The sequence below is a fragment of the Nymphalis io genome, chromosome 7, assembly GCF_905147045.1.
Source record: "Nymphalis io chromosome 7, ilAglIoxx1.1, whole genome shotgun sequence".
Classification (NCBI taxonomy): Eukaryota; Metazoa; Arthropoda; class Insecta; order Lepidoptera; family Nymphalidae; genus Nymphalis; species Nymphalis io.
Genome location: NC_065894.1, coordinates 6,981,381 through 6,999,856, shown reverse-complemented (window position 1 = coordinate 6,999,856; position 18,476 = coordinate 6,981,381). Strand labels below are relative to the sequence as shown.

The following is an 18,476-nucleotide window of genomic DNA, read 5'->3' as shown; positions in this document are numbered from 1 at the left end:
GTGAGACATTTACAGGCTGTTATTTTTAGATTGTTTTGTTTTCAATACCAAAGCTATGTGCAAAATTTAATGTCAACAAGTGCATAAATAATAAAAAATGAAACTATGGTAGCAATGTCGTTCGTTGGACATCTAACAAAAGAAAAGCAATAACATACCCATATGTCAATTTCAGGGCCGGTGTAACGTTTTCCTTCGAATACTTCGGGCGCGGCGTAAGGCGGAGACCCACACCACGTCGCCAGAAGCTCCCCCGTCGCATAATAGTTGCTGAACCCGAAGTCGGCGATCTTGATATTCATATTCGCGTCCAGTAACAAGTTCTCCGCCTAAATGAGAAAAGTTAGATCGTTCAACACCTACACGTACTCCGATAGGATAAGCACGTTAACGAGATCCTTTACAATGTTTTGTGACCCGATCTTCTGGCGAAATTATTATAACGCGTAGCCAATATTAGAGTATTTCTTTTAATATGTGTCTGTTATGTTTTCACGGTCAAATCACAAAACTGATTTTGGTGAAATTTGTTAGGAAGCAAGTTTGAGCCTCAAGAAAGGACATAAGCCACTTTTTTATATCTAATACCTCCCCCTCCCTTAACATGCAGGCGAAGCCGCGAGTGAAAACTTGTTATCTATACACATATTATGAGAAAATAAGGGAACTAAGGCTACATTTATTATTTGCCAAAAACTAGTGTGAACGTTGATTTTTTATATAGCTTGTGCTATCGGGATTAACGGCTTCATAAAACTATATCATGTATATTCATACATAGGTTCCTCCCCATCCAACCTTAAACGACAAGAGCAACTGCTTCCGGTTTTATCTTACTATTGAAATTTTATGTACTCTCAAGTTCGTAAATATTTAGATAAGAAAGAATATACGTCATACTTAAATTAAAAATATTTAGATACTTTTAGTTTTAATTTATTTGTCAATTAATGGGTTTTAAATTAGTTTTACGTATAGACTTTAGGATAAAGAAATATAATATACCAGTTTCCGTCTGCGGCTTAGCCCACGTGTCAGATACTTACTATACGTCCTTTTCAATACCTCTGACAACGTGTATTCAAAATTTCATGATAGTCGGTTGAAAAGTTAAGACAACAAACAAACTCATCTTCGAATTTATAACATTAGTTAGGAAAGTAAAAGCAACTAAGATAAAAAAATACTAAAGTTTCTTCTAAAAGCAATATGAAGACGACTAAATAATTGAATCATAACATTTCTGTATATACCAACCTTCAGATCCCTGTGTACAATCCGCCTTTCGTGGCAATATTCCACAGCGGATAAGATTTGCCAGAACTTGCGCCTTGCCGCTTGCTCCGCCATCCGGCCGTACCTCGCTATGTAATCTGAAACAAATTGAATTTGACAATAGCATTATTTGAAACAACCACGATAAGCGAGAATAATAAAGTAGTTTGACTGTTATGTAATGATTCTAAATACATTAGGCACATATATACTAATGTTTGATGTTGTTGATATATATAAATACACAATATAAATAGGAATATTTAAATTGTAATATATCAAATTAATCTTGTCTGTGAAAAAATATGTTTTTAACGATTATGTTGTCATCATTTATATTTGCTATTATTTCATGTAGTTTATATATTCGCATTTAAATGAATACTGTTTATATGTATTTCATTGTTTCAGCGCATAAATAAAACAGTGTAAATGATTTACGATTAAAAACGGTCTTTGAACTTTGAACTTTCAATGGATATATATTTTTTTCAAATTTTCTCATATATACGACATGTAGGTGATTAATTAATAATATTCTTAATTTATAACAAATTGTATAAAATAAAATTGATTCTTAAATAAGGGCTAAGCTAGTTTATCATAGGCCAATTAATCATAATAAATTTTTATAACGATGACTTCGAAATAATTAATTTACAAACGTATATATTTATAAATGTATCTTTTTTATTCTTTATCTAAACTATAAAAAGAATTAGCTTGATAACTCATCATTCAATGACATCATTGAAGTAAATACATGAAAGTCTTAAACAGGATTGCATTATAATAAAAAGTAATAATTATATTATGACGATATACCGACTTACGTCAATGCTATATTGCTAAGTTTTATTTTATTTGATGCAATAGCATTTCATTGGCAATATTCATGAGACATCGACACTTAACTGCTGAACAAAATATTGAAAATGTTAACGCGTTATTATGATGAGCCGGTTGGCGTGGTTGGTAGATACTTGCCTTTCACGCCGATGGTTGTGGGTTCGATTCCTACCCAGGACAGACATTTGTGTGCATGAACATGTCTGTTTGACCCGAGTCTGGGTGTAATTATCTATATAAGTATGTATTTACAAAAGAAAAGTAGTAAATGTAGTATAACAGTTGTCTGGTTTCCATAGTACAAGCTCTGCTTAGTTTGGGATCAGATGACCGTGTGTACACAATGTCCCAGGATATTATAATTATAATTATTATTATTCAAATGGAAACTGTAAATGTTTTTCATAATTAAGATGTTGAATTAAGTGCTTTATTTAATTCTATCTACATTTATTTTTCGTTTTTGTTCCGAATGACATCAGCGGGCGCAGGTGCATGTATAAATTATTCATCCGCCCAACGCTCCCGCAAGTAGCTAGCACGGTATTAAATGTTTCCGACATAACTTTCCTCGACAAATAATGAAATATTTAGCCTAAAATAAATATTTAATATATTTTTAACACGTGAGGGTTCTATATCGATTTTCATCAACGCCAGAGAAACTTTCAAGCCATTCTCGTCTTTATTGTATACTAATTTAACAACCAATAAAGACAAATGTTTCCCAAACTAAGTTATTGATTTTAATATATTTACTTAACAACGTGATTAAGCAGTTTGAGATGTACAAATATATTAAAATTATACGGAAGGATTATTTAAAAAAAAAAGTTAAATCTGCATATTGAGGCCGTGATGAATAATACCAGCAAAATATGTACATTTTTCAGGTTCGCAAAAAACAAAAAGTATATTTAAATCGCCTTATGTTCATCTTTTAGCAACATTAATGCAGTGTGTAACAGGATTCATTTAATTTATATTAATTTAAAAAGGGACATTTAATCAAGCTGTCGTCGTCATAGTGTTTTTTTTTTATGTTATAGGTAGGCGGACGGGCAATTGGGTCACCTGATGTTAAGTGATCACCACCGTCCATAGAAATTAGCGATGTAAAAAATATTAACCATTCCTTATATCGTCAATGCGCAAACATTGGAAACGAAGATGTTGTGGTCCCTTGTGCCTGTAATTACACTGGCTCATTCATCCTTTAATACTAAGTATTGCTGTTTACTGGTAGAAAATCTGTTGACTGGGTGATACCTACCAAGACAGCGTTATAGTTTTAGTAATATAATAATAATGCTATTCTGTAAAATATAAATAATCTTCTATACAAACTGATAAAGAAGAAAACTATAATCGTTATTTTTTTATTATTTTAATACACTAATAAAACCGTTACAGTATTTGATTAAGTATTCAAAATATGAAAACTTTTTTTTGCAAAATGTAACCAATCAGTTAGTAATTACTTACAAAAGAAGTACTTCTATCAAAAGGAAGATAAAATGTATTATAATGAATGACAGTCATCGGAAATTAATTTAACTGGTCGCAGTTTCATTACAGCTCAAATCAATGTTATATTGTTACGTAATAATCACGGATAACATCATTATATTGAAGAATTTAATATTACAAACGAAGATTAATTAACTCTTGTCATATCATTATAGTTTTGCAAATTAGTATTATCATTATAGCAGGTTACGACAGCTGCGCGAAATACTAATTTTCTTGACACGATTTCGTGATGTTTAGATTATTAACTTAAATGAATATGTAGTAGAGAACGATTATTCATGACGGAGGGTTTCATCGTCAGCTGTATGCGATACTGCTTCCCCACCCCCCTAGCCTACAACCCCGACAGCCAGTGACGTCATTGCACGCCAGCTTACGTCATTACAAAGCGTCAAAGAACTTACGTCTTTGGGCGTCCTTAATCGATGTCGAGGTTACTTTATTTCGGGGAATATTGCATCTCGTGTTAAGATTTTTCTAGTATTATACACGACTTTTGATATAATTTATTTACTGAATAAATTAAAGGGTTTAACTCTTCGATCTGTAATTAATAGTGTAATGTGTAAATGATTTTTAGAAAATAATGGTAATATTTTTAACTAAATTAACACAAAACACAGAAAAATTGTCAGGGGGATTGCAGGGATTTCAATTAAAATTGTAATAATAGTAACTAAATTGTCCAGAATATTAATTAAATTTGTATGATATTGAGAAAACCTTGGTAATGTTTACTGACCCTTTTTTGTTTAATGTTTTTAAAATATTTTAATACTTTTTGCAAACATTCATTTTAATTGATAAAATTCTAATATATGATACAGGTTAAATAGTATATTCAACGTCACACTTCAGTTTTATTTAGCCAATCTTCAGCTCAAATGATTTCTGAAGATTGTAATATATAATCGTAAGCAGAAAATAAAAATTGGTAATTATATCAGTACAGTGCCTAATTACTTAAGTAATTCCTCAAGGTTGTATAATAATAATAACAATAATATCCTGGGACATTTTTCACACACGGCCATCTGATCTCAAATTAAACTTGTACAAAGCTTGTGTTATGGAAACCAGACAACTGATATACTACATATACTACTTTTCTTTTGTAAATACATACTTATACAGATAATTACACCCAGACTCAGGACAAACAGACATTTTCATGTACACAAATTTCATCCTGGGTGGGAATCGAACCCACAACCTTTGGCGTGAAAGGCAAGTATCTGCCAACCACGCCAACCGACTCTGTATTGTGTATTCTTGGATCATGTCTCTTTCTTACTTATAATTAACGACTTTTGTAAGACATATGATTATTATATAAAAATCACTTATTACTGGACTGAGTATACGTTGATAAAACAGTTCCACATTACAGTTGGGATAATTTTGGCTATATCTATGTAATGTATGTAAGCAAAGAGCTTCGATTTCGATTGCTAAAAATATGCCAAATAATATGGACATAAAACTATATACAATATATTAGATAAAATAGCGGTTTCTAAATGTGATTTCAATGGGTAATTCTTGTCTTGAAATATAAACATGACTCGCAAAACTCACGAAGCACTTAGAAGGCAACTCATGATTATAATTTACTCCCACTATAACCATATTTAACCTTAAGCGTAGGCCGAAAATTGATACATTCAAATAAGCCGAGACGAATTTGTGATATTATATTGCTTATTCATCGATAATTTTATGTTCAACAAGTCTTAACAATCAGTACAAATGATTTATTCAATGACTGAAATTAATGTCTTAACATGTTTATTTAGTACTAGATGTTAGTATGTTAGGTAGATGAAGTGGAGTTGGTAGGGTCGTTATAAAAAAGTAGCCTCCTCGTGGTTCAAGCTTGCTTCATACCAAACTTCGTCAATATTATATCGGTTATATGTTCTAGCCGTGAAAGCGTAACAGACAGAGTTATTTTTGCATTTATAATATTAGCAGATATTTAGTAAAATCCTTAACTTGTAAGCATTTTTTATGAAAATCTATTTCTCTAATGCACACTAGCTATTCACTGCCCGCTTCATTCATTAAGTCTAAATAAAAATGTACGATTTTTATGGATTAAAATATATAATATATCGACCTAATCCAAGACTTACTCTACCCATATATCGATTTTTGAGTCCGAAATATAGTTTCGCATTTAAAACATTATAGCACATTTTGTTTAAATGTTTAATTATATAGTCCAATAACCTGTTTTTATTTGTTAAAGAATATCGGTATCATGTTAATCAATGTCAAAGTGAAACGCAATATTTTTATAATAAACGAGTAGACATTATGATCGAAGAATAATGCCAGTAACGAGGGTCGCCGGTCGGGACAGCCAATTATTAATCATTATTATTCATTTAACCCGGGGCTTGACCCGTGGAAAGTAAACCTATGCTAAATTTAATTAAAAATATACCAATTTATGAGTCTTTTGTATAACATTATTTCGGGCTTAAGAAACTACATGACAACATAAGATAATTTCAATATAATGTATTCAATTAATCGATTTTGAAAAATGTGAGATATAATAATGCCTTAATAATAAGTCATTATACGTATACATATTTTATTATAATACTATGTGACCGATCTTATAATTATTTTTGTTAAAATAAAGTCTTGGACCCTGATCGCAGCGCCACCTATCGGGTCCAATCTAAATTAACCAGGGATTCGTTCAAACACACTTTTATTTCAAGTTTAGTTAAATTTAATTTCATATAACAATTAACGATGACTTATCAAAAGTACTTGTAAGGGCCGACTGAATAAAGCGTTTTGTGTATTTATTTTTACTTACCGAAAATTTCTCCTTTACTAGCATATTCTGATACAATGTAGATCATATTTTTTGTCTCCATAACCTGTGGAAAACATAATACATTAACGGAATGTATCATCACATTATTTTACACAAACAAAATATATATAAATCATGAAAAAATAACTTCATTGACATAGAGTTAATGAACTTATTATTTATATTTTTATTAATATTATTGTATGTATCTTTATATTGACTTATTTATGCCATCAATATATGATATACGTATGTATACAATTTATATGATGACATAATAAACTTATTACATTATTCTTTAATGATTTTCAAATGTTCTCATAACTAAGATAAAATTATCTTAAAATGAGAATTTAAAAAAAAAATTAGTTATAAACAAAATTAATTTCCTTAGTATCTACAAGAAAGACCTAAATTCTAAAGTTCACACCACAACTTGTATTGGTTGAGCAGCTTTAAGTTTTCGATTCAATTATAAAGTAATTTGCAATGAAAGAGCAATTTATCCAACAGAAAATACTGTAGACTATACGATTTTTTTTTATAGATTAGGGAGGCGGACGAGCATATGGGCCACTTGATGGTAAATGGTCACCAACGCCCATAGACAATGGTATTGTAAGAAATGTTAACCATCTTACATCACCAATGAGCCACCAACCTTGGGAACTAAGATGTTATGTCCCCTGTGCCTGTAATTACACTGGCTCACTCACCCTTCAAACCGGAACACAACAATACCAAGTACTGCTGTTTTGCGGTAGAACATCTGTGATGAGTGGGTGGTACCTACCCAGACGAGCTTGCACAAAGCTCTACCACCAGTAAAAACGATGATATTCCAGTAAAGTTTTTACACCTTATGAATTGGTCGATAATGTTAAGTCGTCATGTATGATGTACTCACAGGTCGACCATTTTGGCAAGTAATAAACTTTATATTAACCGAGAATTAAAACGTAATAATAATTGCGTAAAAAAACTCAGTTACGCTTACAACATTAGTTAACATATTTGTTTTTTAAATAGAAACTCAACTGAAGTATCTTATTAACGAGCGACGTGACCACAAAAAATGTAGCAAGAAAATATTTCGACGTTATTATTATTTACATTGAACCTTCACTTATAAGCGTGAAAAAAATTCCACTTCTAATTTAGTAATAGACGGTAATGAGATGTTACAGATTGTAACGTACTCAAATATTCGTAAAACGGCTAGCCCGTGTCCATGAACTATCTCAGCCGCGTAAAACTAAAAACATCTATAAATATCGGCTGAGTCACCGTATCTGTCTTTTAGTATGACCGTCAAAATCCATGTAAGCTCACCCGATACATCAATTAATTGTAGGTTCTTAACCTTTTAAATTACCAATTAAAATTCTGTTAAATATTGAATTTGTTTTTCGGTTTATTATTTTTTTATCTTCTTAAGTCACCTTGGATTTTAGTCATATTTCTCAAGATCGTATAAAGAAGTACGTGTTATACTTAAACAATATGTAAAAATAACAGTCTATCGAATGCCCATCCAGTGTTGTTGATTTTATCAAAGTTTAATGTAACGTATTCAACGAAGCATGTCCGAGGTTAAACGTTTTGGTTAACTTTTAATTACAAATTACGAAATTAAACTTGATATAATCTTTTTATATAAAAGTATAACGTCCGAACAAATAGGCCTGATGGTAAGGTGTCTTCACTGTCCGGTGGTGATAGAGAATGTTAAGATGTTACACAGCAATACAAACTGTTGATGTTAGACTGAAGAAACTGAGACTGAAGAAAAAGTGATGAGTATATAATATAGAAATAAACAGGGAAAGTGCGTTAAATAGTATGAAAACCAAGCGTACCGTTTCTAGTACCTATTTTCATTCATTTCATGACGTCAAATACGAAAACAATTTAGTGTTAAGAACGCACATATGTATGCTTCAAACGTCTACTGTTTTCTTTTTTTTTCTTGTTATTTTTAGAACCAATTTTTACTACCTAACGCGCCGAACTATTTTTTTAAGTCAATTTCTTTAAATTTATTTTCATTTAATTTTACAAGAATGTCACCAATAATTGCATTAATTTGCACTGCGTGTGAATAAAAGACACCACGTTCAACGCGTTCAATCTAAACTGCAATGGATATTAACTTGTTTACGATTTAAAAAAAATAACAATGTTCAATCCAGTTAGCCATTTTTTGTATTTTCCTAGGCCAACTGAAAATAGACTTTATACGAAATTGTACATTACAATACAAATTAAGGACACGCAAAATTGGTAAACACATCATCTTTCTTTATATACATATATCCGCAGTGGGTACCTCTATCCACCGGCCTGCAGTCATTATATAAAACTTGTATATACACAAAGTTTTTGTTATAAGATAATACTATATTAAAGATATTAAAATATAAAAAATATTATTTTACGATGAGGCGGTAGATAGATCCACTATTGCATAATTACATATTGTATTTCTTGACGTTTAACATTACAGGTGTTGTTGGTAAAATAATCAATCAAGTCTTTAACTTAGAGGGGAAATACTTTATGTCCATTTGTCCAATTACAAAGATCGGATTTCCTAATGACGTAAGAATCCTTGGAAAACACACTTTTTTCAAATCTTCTATTCGGATTGTGCAAAACACTAAATTTGCTAAAATCATCGTTTTAATAATATCGAACAACAATATATCGAATATCGAACAATCAACATATGCGACATTCACATATAATTGACAATAGCAATTGAACTGACCAATGTTTTTACACGAAAACTACCATTTAAGTTCTTAATAGTGTTTAATTCATTTATGCTAGATTCAAAAGCGAATCATGCAATAATTGTTCCAGTTGCGGGAATAAGGAGCATAATTCAATATGCTGTGACCTATTTTTAGATGTCACTATGCTACAATATAGTTTGTTAATTCGTGACGTAATTTTGATATTTCGCGACGTGACCACGATTAACAGGCGTACGTGCGATTATTTATTTATTTATTTATTTATTTATTAGGGAAACATACAGCATATCTTATATTACAACTTAATATAATAATCATATTTTAACACTTATGCCAGTTAAGTTTCCACTACTGTTTTAACAGGGAAGTGGACTAATTTTGATGTTACATAAAATATAACTATTTATGACAAAGTAAAATTTTAACGTAAATATGGTTATGGTTAATTACTAATAAGTATTTTTCACAAGATTATAAAATTTACTTAAACTATTTTTAAACAGATCAATGTGGTTGTATTTTCTATTATGACTATTACAAGATCTTAGAATAAAAGAATTTTTGAAATAATTAGTTTTATAAATGGGTATTGAAAAAGTATCCTGAGAGCGAGCGTTAAAACGAGGACACTTAAATAAAATCTCACTGAGCAGATATGGAGAATCAATTAAATTATTTAATATTTTGTAAAGAAACATTTGGTCTCTTTGTTCTCTACGTTCTTCAAGTGGCATAAAAACAGAGTCAACAATTATATAACCATTAGGTTTCAAATAAGATACCTTAAATGATTTATCCGACTGAACTGCTTTTCAGGCAGTCTTAATTATTTTACATATGCTAAGCAAATGTTGCAAACTCCATAAAATAAAATGTTTATATATATATTTACTATTCTAGTGATAATAATCTTAAACAAGATAAAACCTGTATTAATAGTGATTAGACAATTACTTTAGATATTTAATAAAATTCAAAGCACACAATTATAAATTAATATCATAATAATAGATAAATACATTTTGTTCAACGTAATTTTAATGTCACTATGCGATGTAGTCAATAAACATATGATCATTTGAGTAAACAATAAAATATTTACATTAAATGTTATTTATATTATTTTGAACATAGGTTTTATTAATGAAATAAACGTAAAATAACTGATAATTTAAAAAATCTTTCTCCGATTTTTTTATAAATAGATATTGAAATGATTTTCCTATACAATACACACTAGTTTAAGATAGATTACAACTGCAGCAGACTAAAACGCAATGCAAATACATACATTTGTCATACTGTCATATGTGAGTAGACGCATTCCACACATACACGTTTATTTGTCCATTAATATTAATGAACTATTTATTTACCGTGGTATATAGATAAAGATTCTTAGCTAATGGATTTAACAAATATTATACAGACACATAAACAATTCTTATTGTAATATTTATTTTAAAGGACATTTTAATCTGCGATTTGTAACTTACGTCTTCTGAAACGATTTCTTAATAGCATTGACAATCAACACGCAAAAGTATCGTAATTGCTTATCTAATAGCAGTCATTTGTCGAACGTTTTGTTGGAAATATATATTATAGAGGCCCTTTAGGGAACCATTTGAATCAAACAGATACAACATTTAAAAACGTTCGTTCATCTACCATTCTTCAATTTTATTACTAATCACGTGACGTATCGAATAAATATTAGTATGCGATTTTCATTTTGTTTTCTTTTCTAAAAACTAACCGATTTTAGTATGTAAATTTGCTATGGACAGTTTAATATGACGCTATCACAGTTCATTGTCCCAAATAGCATGTAGCGTCGTTTATGAACGGTAATTTCACGTGACATTTACTTTGAACACTATAACAACAGTAAATATGTTTGTCCTCTTACAAACTGCACACTGGATAGTTAGATACAAACGGTATGTAACGATATGATCATTATACTCGATTCGCTTACCCACAACTTTATACCTACATAGCTTTAGAAGCAATTTTATAAGGTTTAACCATATTATTAATTGTACCGTATACAAAAATATATACACTACTTATGGAATGTCTTCTAGTTTTTAAGCAGATAATAAAAAATATACTATTTTTGAATGCTGCTTTAAGGGAAATAGCTTTAAAACAACATTCAAAATATTAAAAAAAATTGAAGCATATTAAATTTTAAAACTATCATTTCTACTTGCACTACTCCGAAATAATCGTATGGTTTAAAATATTACATTAATATAGATTATATGGGTTTAAATCCTCTTACTATTTTCAAAGACGCAGTGGTCTTTTATCTCGTACTTACGTCGCGAATGAATAAAGAACACTATTTTGATTTTTAACTAGCTACCAGTCCCGGCGTCGCACGGATTGTAAAAGGGTATACATTAAACGTTTGTATCGTAATGCATATAACTCTATTGATTTACGCGACACACGCAAGTAAAACTCTCAGTCTCAGCCGGCATGATTGTTTCTAACATCTTCAACAACAATCATATTTCAGGTTACAACAATACAATATAACAATGAAATCCTTTCAGTAATTTTTGAGTTAATCGCGCTCAGACAGATAGACGCGGCGGGGAGACTTTGTTTTATAATATGTAGTGATCTAATATATATCTAAGTTTATTAATAAGCCGAGATGGCCTAGTGGTTAGAACGCGTGAATCTTAACCGATCATCGTGGGTTCAAACCCGGGTAAGCACCACTGAATTTTCATGTGCTTAATTTGTGATTATAATTCATCTCGTGCTTGACGGTGAAGGAAAACATCGTGAGGAAACCTGCATGTGTCTAATTTCATTGAAATTATGTCACATGTGTATTCTACCAACCCGCATTAGAGCAGCGTGGTGGAATAAGCTCTAAACCTTATCCTCAAAAAGGGAGAGGAGGCCTTAGCCCAGCAGTGGAACATTAACAGGCTGTTATTGTACTGTTATTAATAATACTGTCTATATTAGTGTGTGTCACTTCTACTTCTTCTACTATTTTGTTCATAAGAATAAAACATAGTTTATATACTACATATATATACTACAGATATACTACATATATACTACATATATATACTACATATATATACTACAGTCATAAAACATTTAAACTCAATAAAAAGTAAGTAAGGGAACCAAAACCAATGAAAAATGTTATTATTTATTCGCAGACGTGGATTTGAAAGAACATTACTAACAGCGGATAAACAATTGGAATACAATTGAACAAAAAAAACTCATACGGAGAAATCGCTAGTCACAAGGGCGTACAGTTGAGAGTAATTAAAATTCGAATACGAATTATTTTAACTTATCTGAATACAATCGGAAAATATTCAACAACATTCAATTAATACAATCATTTACGTCAATGAAAAGAAACGCAAAAAATGTTTATCTATAGAATAGAATAATTATACATCACTGATCAACGCTCTAATTACGTTTAACAATGGACGAAAATTTTAATGGTAAATGTTTCAAAGAAATATGATTATGGCTTTATTTGTAAATAACTTAGTCGAACTTACTTGATAAAGCTTAATAATATGAGGATGATCCAGCCTCTTCATGATATCCACTTCGCGGTAGACTTTTTGAAGATTACTGGCATCTAATTGTGATTTATCTATTATCTTAATTGCTACCTGTAACAAGAAAAAATATTATAGTAATTATAATTTAATATTATATTTAAACTAAAATTAAACATGATATAATAAAGAATGAAAACAAGTCAGTTAAAGAGCTAGCTAGCTAGTTTAAAATTTTGACCGTATTGTAGCGTTTTTTTATTTTTATAATACACTTCATGAATCATTCAAATAACTTATTTAATATTTCGCTATTTGCATTAACGTTTAGTTCACGACCGATATTGTAAAACGATAAATCACCTAACGTATACCTTTAAATGAATATGTATTGCATTTTTATGAAGAACGGAACAAAACAGTTATTCGGTGATTTGCTGTTTCCATACAGACAAAGAGGAGCTGACGTCAGGACGAGCGTCACTTGGTTTGCTCCGATTGAGCCAATTGACGCGATATGCGTGATTGGACTTCTCGTCACTTCTATCTACAGAAAAAAAACATTTCTGTGCTTTTATTAAAAGTGTTTCACTTTAAAAGGCATCGACAGTTAAGTGCATGGTTTATCTTAATTTAATCTGTCTAACAAATATTTTTGTAATACACAACGGGACGGCAAATTCGGTTTATTTTATTCTCAGAGAAATACAATCGAAAAGTTTTCTTAAAACTTTTATGTACCTTAAACCGCAAAACAAAATGTAATCCTTTCAAAGGTATCCAAAGGCTAACATCAATAAAGCTTATTAATATCATTATATTTCATGGAAAATAAAGACCAAAAATAAAAGTACTCGTAACAAACTAAAAATCCCTGTCATATTTTTCGAATGATTTATATATTTCCCTCGATATTATTGCGGTTTCTTGGTACATATCCTTTAGAATATTATGAATATTATGTATGAATATTATGCTACTTAAGAGTATAACCCCCGACTTGTAATCATTTTTATAGTAAATATTACTACCAATAAAAAAAATCTTACGATATAAAGAGTTGAACTTATTACTGACGGTATACTCCTAGATTATAAGAAAAAGCTTTTAATTTTTAGAACACTACCAATATTGATTTATTAATTGACTTTCCAATCTCGCATTATAACGATAAGTAATACGCCGGTCATACAACGATTTCGACATTTCTAATCCCATGTTTCTGTTTCTATTTCTGATAACTCTAAGGCCGTGTCTGCTACAGTATTCAATAAGCCATTTGCAAATGTGAGTTTTTAAAATAAACATTGCCGATTTAAAATAGACGTGATATTTGAAAACGGAGACGGTTAGTGATGTGCCGATGCCGGTCAGACGCCTGACATTGACCCGATTGTGCTGATAGGACCATTACACACGTATCTTTACGTCATGGAGGCCCTTGCAATCAAAACGAGCAAGTCAATACTCATTCTAGATATCCTATCTTGAGGAATATTTCAACGCTACTTTAAATTTATGTTCAAATTAAACAGTATTGTTAAAACAATGGACGGTTTGTCGTCCAATTATAATAATTTACGTGTACATCCGTATGAGGCTTCCTTATCACCTAAGTTGTTATGAAAACAATTAATTATTGACATTACCTAATTTATATCTTTAAATGAATGCCGGTAATTGAACTCATTGAATTAAATTATAGTGTTGCAATAAAAACAAAACACACGGTCTTACTATTATTTTTACTTTAATGATTAATATGCTATATAAATAAATATAACAGGAAAATACACACATTTTTTATATATAAATAATGTGTCTACGCACTTTAATCGTGATAATTAAGTAATTAGTGTCCGGATTTTTCTTTGCACTTTGCACAATGTATCCGTATTATATATATGTATAATAGATTTATAATACTTTTGATTTATTTATGATATTTAATATGATATATAAAAACATATAGTGGTTACATATCCGAGTTAACGGTAAAATTAAATTAATAAAATAATTATTATATTGTGTTTATGAAAACACATCAAACATACCTTACAACTGAGTACTAAAATTTTCGATTTCGCTCTTCAAGGTTTTATTGTAATAAAGTAATCTGATCACGTTTATTATGATGAGTAGCGGATTTCGTTCATAATGTTACAAATATAAAAATTATTACCGCCATAAAACTTCCCGAACTGTGACTGAGTCGGAACGATAAAATTCTGTGGTCACCGTCTTTGTAAAAGGATGATACGATTTACTTTTAAACTAATTTACGATTGTCGGTATTTCCTGCCATATAATTATTTCGTTTTTCACTTGACCTTTAAGATTATATAAATACACCTGCTTAATATTTCGCTTTTGAAGTAACAATAAAGCATATTATTTATTAAGTTCTTCACATTGTTTTATTTTATTTTTAAAAAGTGAGTACCTACTCGTTACATTTATAACACAATTAAAAGATATATCGTTTTAAATGTCGTGGTAGTAACAAAGACGTGATGAATTGTATTGGCTCACAATACGAGAGATGAATTCTTTGCCAATTCATGCGAGAGAAGATTTCTAAGATATCTTTTATCAGACGATTACTGACAGTAATGAATCCGCGCTAACTTTCCATATCATTCGTAAATAACAGGCCTGATATTTAAAAAATGTAAATAAAATATTTTGTTATTTTAACATTTCTGTCAATATTATTTCGGTTTCAAGTGTAAGATAGTAGATAATAACATGACGTAATCGATATTATCTTAACTAGAGCCTTATCATACTTAGTAATCCTATGAAACTTTTCGGAACTATGTACAATGTACAAATCTATTAATATTATGTATAATTTCAAGTGATTTTAAATAATACTTTTCAGTAAAAATAAAAAACATTTAAATATAAAAATATAGCGCAAATGACAGGTTTATAGAATATAATAATTGAACACATTGCGATAATGGTAATTAATTCTTGTTTGAGACGCAAGCTAAAAGTGTTTTTCGTATATTTGAGCTGTAATGTGTATTTTATTTTTTTAAGTGCACGGTCACCTGTTTGTGGGTCAATAACCTGATGTTATTGAACCGCTGGTGTAGGAACAGTGACGTGATGAGACGGGGTGAGATTTAAGAAGACCTGTTAAACTGTAGTCAGACTTTATTTTATTTTACTAGGAATTATGTTGTACTGTTGAAATTTGATCTCTATTTGTACCATTTTTTTTATAAAAGATACGAAAAAATGAATATATATGTGATAAATGTAAATATAATATAAAAACCCCTTTAATGTCTTTTTTTTAATATATTTGCTAAACTATAAAATTTGTACATATTTTACTCAGACCAACGATAACTTTAAAGACAGAGTAGTTCATAAAAAAAATGTTGTGGTCTACTCTAACATCAATCATCAAAATTATAATTTGTTTCTTTCATGGCATTTAAAATTACCTTTAAGATTATTTTTAAAGTAAAACAATTTCGTTTGAACGTAATACTTTGTACAAAGAAATGGTCGAATAATAAGACAAAAGAAATAAAATATATTTGTTATTTCTCTTTAGAGAAAAGAAACACAGCCGACCTCTTTTGCTTAATAAGTGGTATGGAACGCAACCTAATTTTATGCTATTAAGTTCATAAGATACGTGGCTCTTGGGACATGGGCTCAGAGATGTATGTTATGTTGAGATAACGCGTTAAGCATATAAAATATGTTGCGTTTTAGACGTCTGTGCTACCTTTTAACCTCGTAAAATTTGTCACTAATACTTATTTTATAACAGAAATTTTCATAGTTTACTTTTACGAAAACTCTTTAACTTTGACAAATGTATACAGTCGGAGGGAATTTTAACGTATATGTATTAAGTATCAATTTGAAAACAAAGGATTAAATACGAAGTTATTTGGCGCTTATTCACACTGGTACATTAATTATGTCTTAGGTTATAAATATAACTAAAAATCCTTCTAATTTCAAAACTATTTAATTGCTGTTCTGTCATCTTAACGAAGTTAATATCTTAACATTAAGAAATTAAGGAATTGCAAAAGACCATTTGTGTCATGGCTAAAACCATTCACAGGCGTGATTTTAGTACCAGGAAATGTTAGTCACACTTTACATCCATGTATGTTTCCGGACGAGTTGTCCAAATGAAGGTCGTTAAGTAATTCATGCAAATCTATATTACGCTAACCTACAAAATTGTTTATTTATTATTATTATATAAATCGACGAAATTACGGAAATGGTTTCAAAAATAATGTAAATACATTAATCAAGCACCATTACCAATGCCATTAGTTATATTTTTGTACCATTTATTTGTAAATAACTTCTTTATTTTTTACGTTTAAATAGAACTTCATTTTACATTTAATCAAAATCCAATGCAAACATTTATGTCACAGAATCGCTGACTATGACAGACCGTTGCAATATCATTCAAAGAACCTATACATCATGGCCGACATCGCTGCGCATGACATTCAACATGCATCGCAAATTATTGGTATTCAGTATCAATTATCATAGAAGTATATGCATTTTAAAATACGTTTAAAAATAATGTTCGATCTTAAATAAATAGCAATAGGCATTACGGTTAGTTCCGGATCCAGTGTGATACGGGTCTTTTTTTATATTACACAAAGAGTCCATTAGTACAAGAACATTATCTGATAAAAAAATGACATTCAAGCAGATACGTGATATATTGACAGGTGATTATTTTAAAGCTTTGAAGAGTCTTTGTGTGCTTTATCTTAAACCTTACATGATATCGATACTTTAGTTCGTGTAGGACTTCGTGATAGTGACACAATGTGTATTAACAGTGAAATAGGTTTTCGAAGACAGTTTAACCTAAGGCCTGAAATCTAAGCATATAGTATAAATAATTATTCATAACGCAATAAAAACGAGAAATCTGATAAAAATGATACATATAGAATAGAATAATGTTTGGAAAGCAATTATTATACAGTACAGTTATATTTTATTTTTTAATTTATTATTATTGTTGTAAAAACAAAATAATTAATTATGACTTAAATGGGTCAGTCTAATGACTACGAACTATCTTATTGTTTGGCTAGTTTTCTTTTCACAACAAATTTATGTTGAGACGAAATGACTAACTAGTCATCTAGATAAGTTTCTGTTATCACACATTATCATTAGCTCTGTAAATATTTTCATTGAAATAATAAATATTAAACCGATAGAAGGTATTATATATTTATGTTGTTAATTATCTAGACCAATGGATTAAACCCTAAGCGACAGACATTTGCGTCAATTCTTATCTTATAATTATGATAAGGTTTAAGACATGGTATACGTATGATACTATTGAGGCACCTGCGGCTTAATAAATGGCTGGGTACATTTTGTAAAACACAAATCTTCTTATGACGTCAGAACATTTGTTAATTATTGTAATCGATATCTATCAAACAGAGGCGCACGTCATAGCAATATTTCGGCGACGGCAATATTGTAGTATTTTCTATAATATTAGATCATTTTAATTTCAAAAATAATCATCTTGCGTCATAAATAATGCTCTGAAGAGATATGAAGAGTGACAAACGTCGATGTCGAAAACTAAATTTTTAGTATCTATCTTCATCCTCCGTCCAAAAC

At 30.0% G+C, this 18,476-nt stretch overlaps 1 protein-coding gene across 1 annotated transcript in view; it reads right to left on the bottom strand.

The window, feature by feature from the left end:
- Positions 1–18,476, bottom strand: part of LOC126769661 (serine/threonine-protein kinase SIK2) — a 41,900-nt gene that overhangs the window by 16,369 nt on the left and 7,055 nt on the right. Inside the window, exons 2-5 of the mRNA XM_050488546.1 lie at positions 12,810–12,926; positions 6,494–6,557; positions 1,258–1,373; positions 159–329 (exon numbers count right to left, since the gene is read on the bottom strand). Of these exons, the coding sequence (XP_050344503.1) occupies positions 159–329; positions 1,258–1,373; positions 6,494–6,557; positions 12,810–12,926 (468 nt within the window). The remainder of the gene's footprint in view (positions 1–158; positions 330–1,257; positions 1,374–6,493; positions 6,558–12,809; positions 12,927–18,476) is intronic.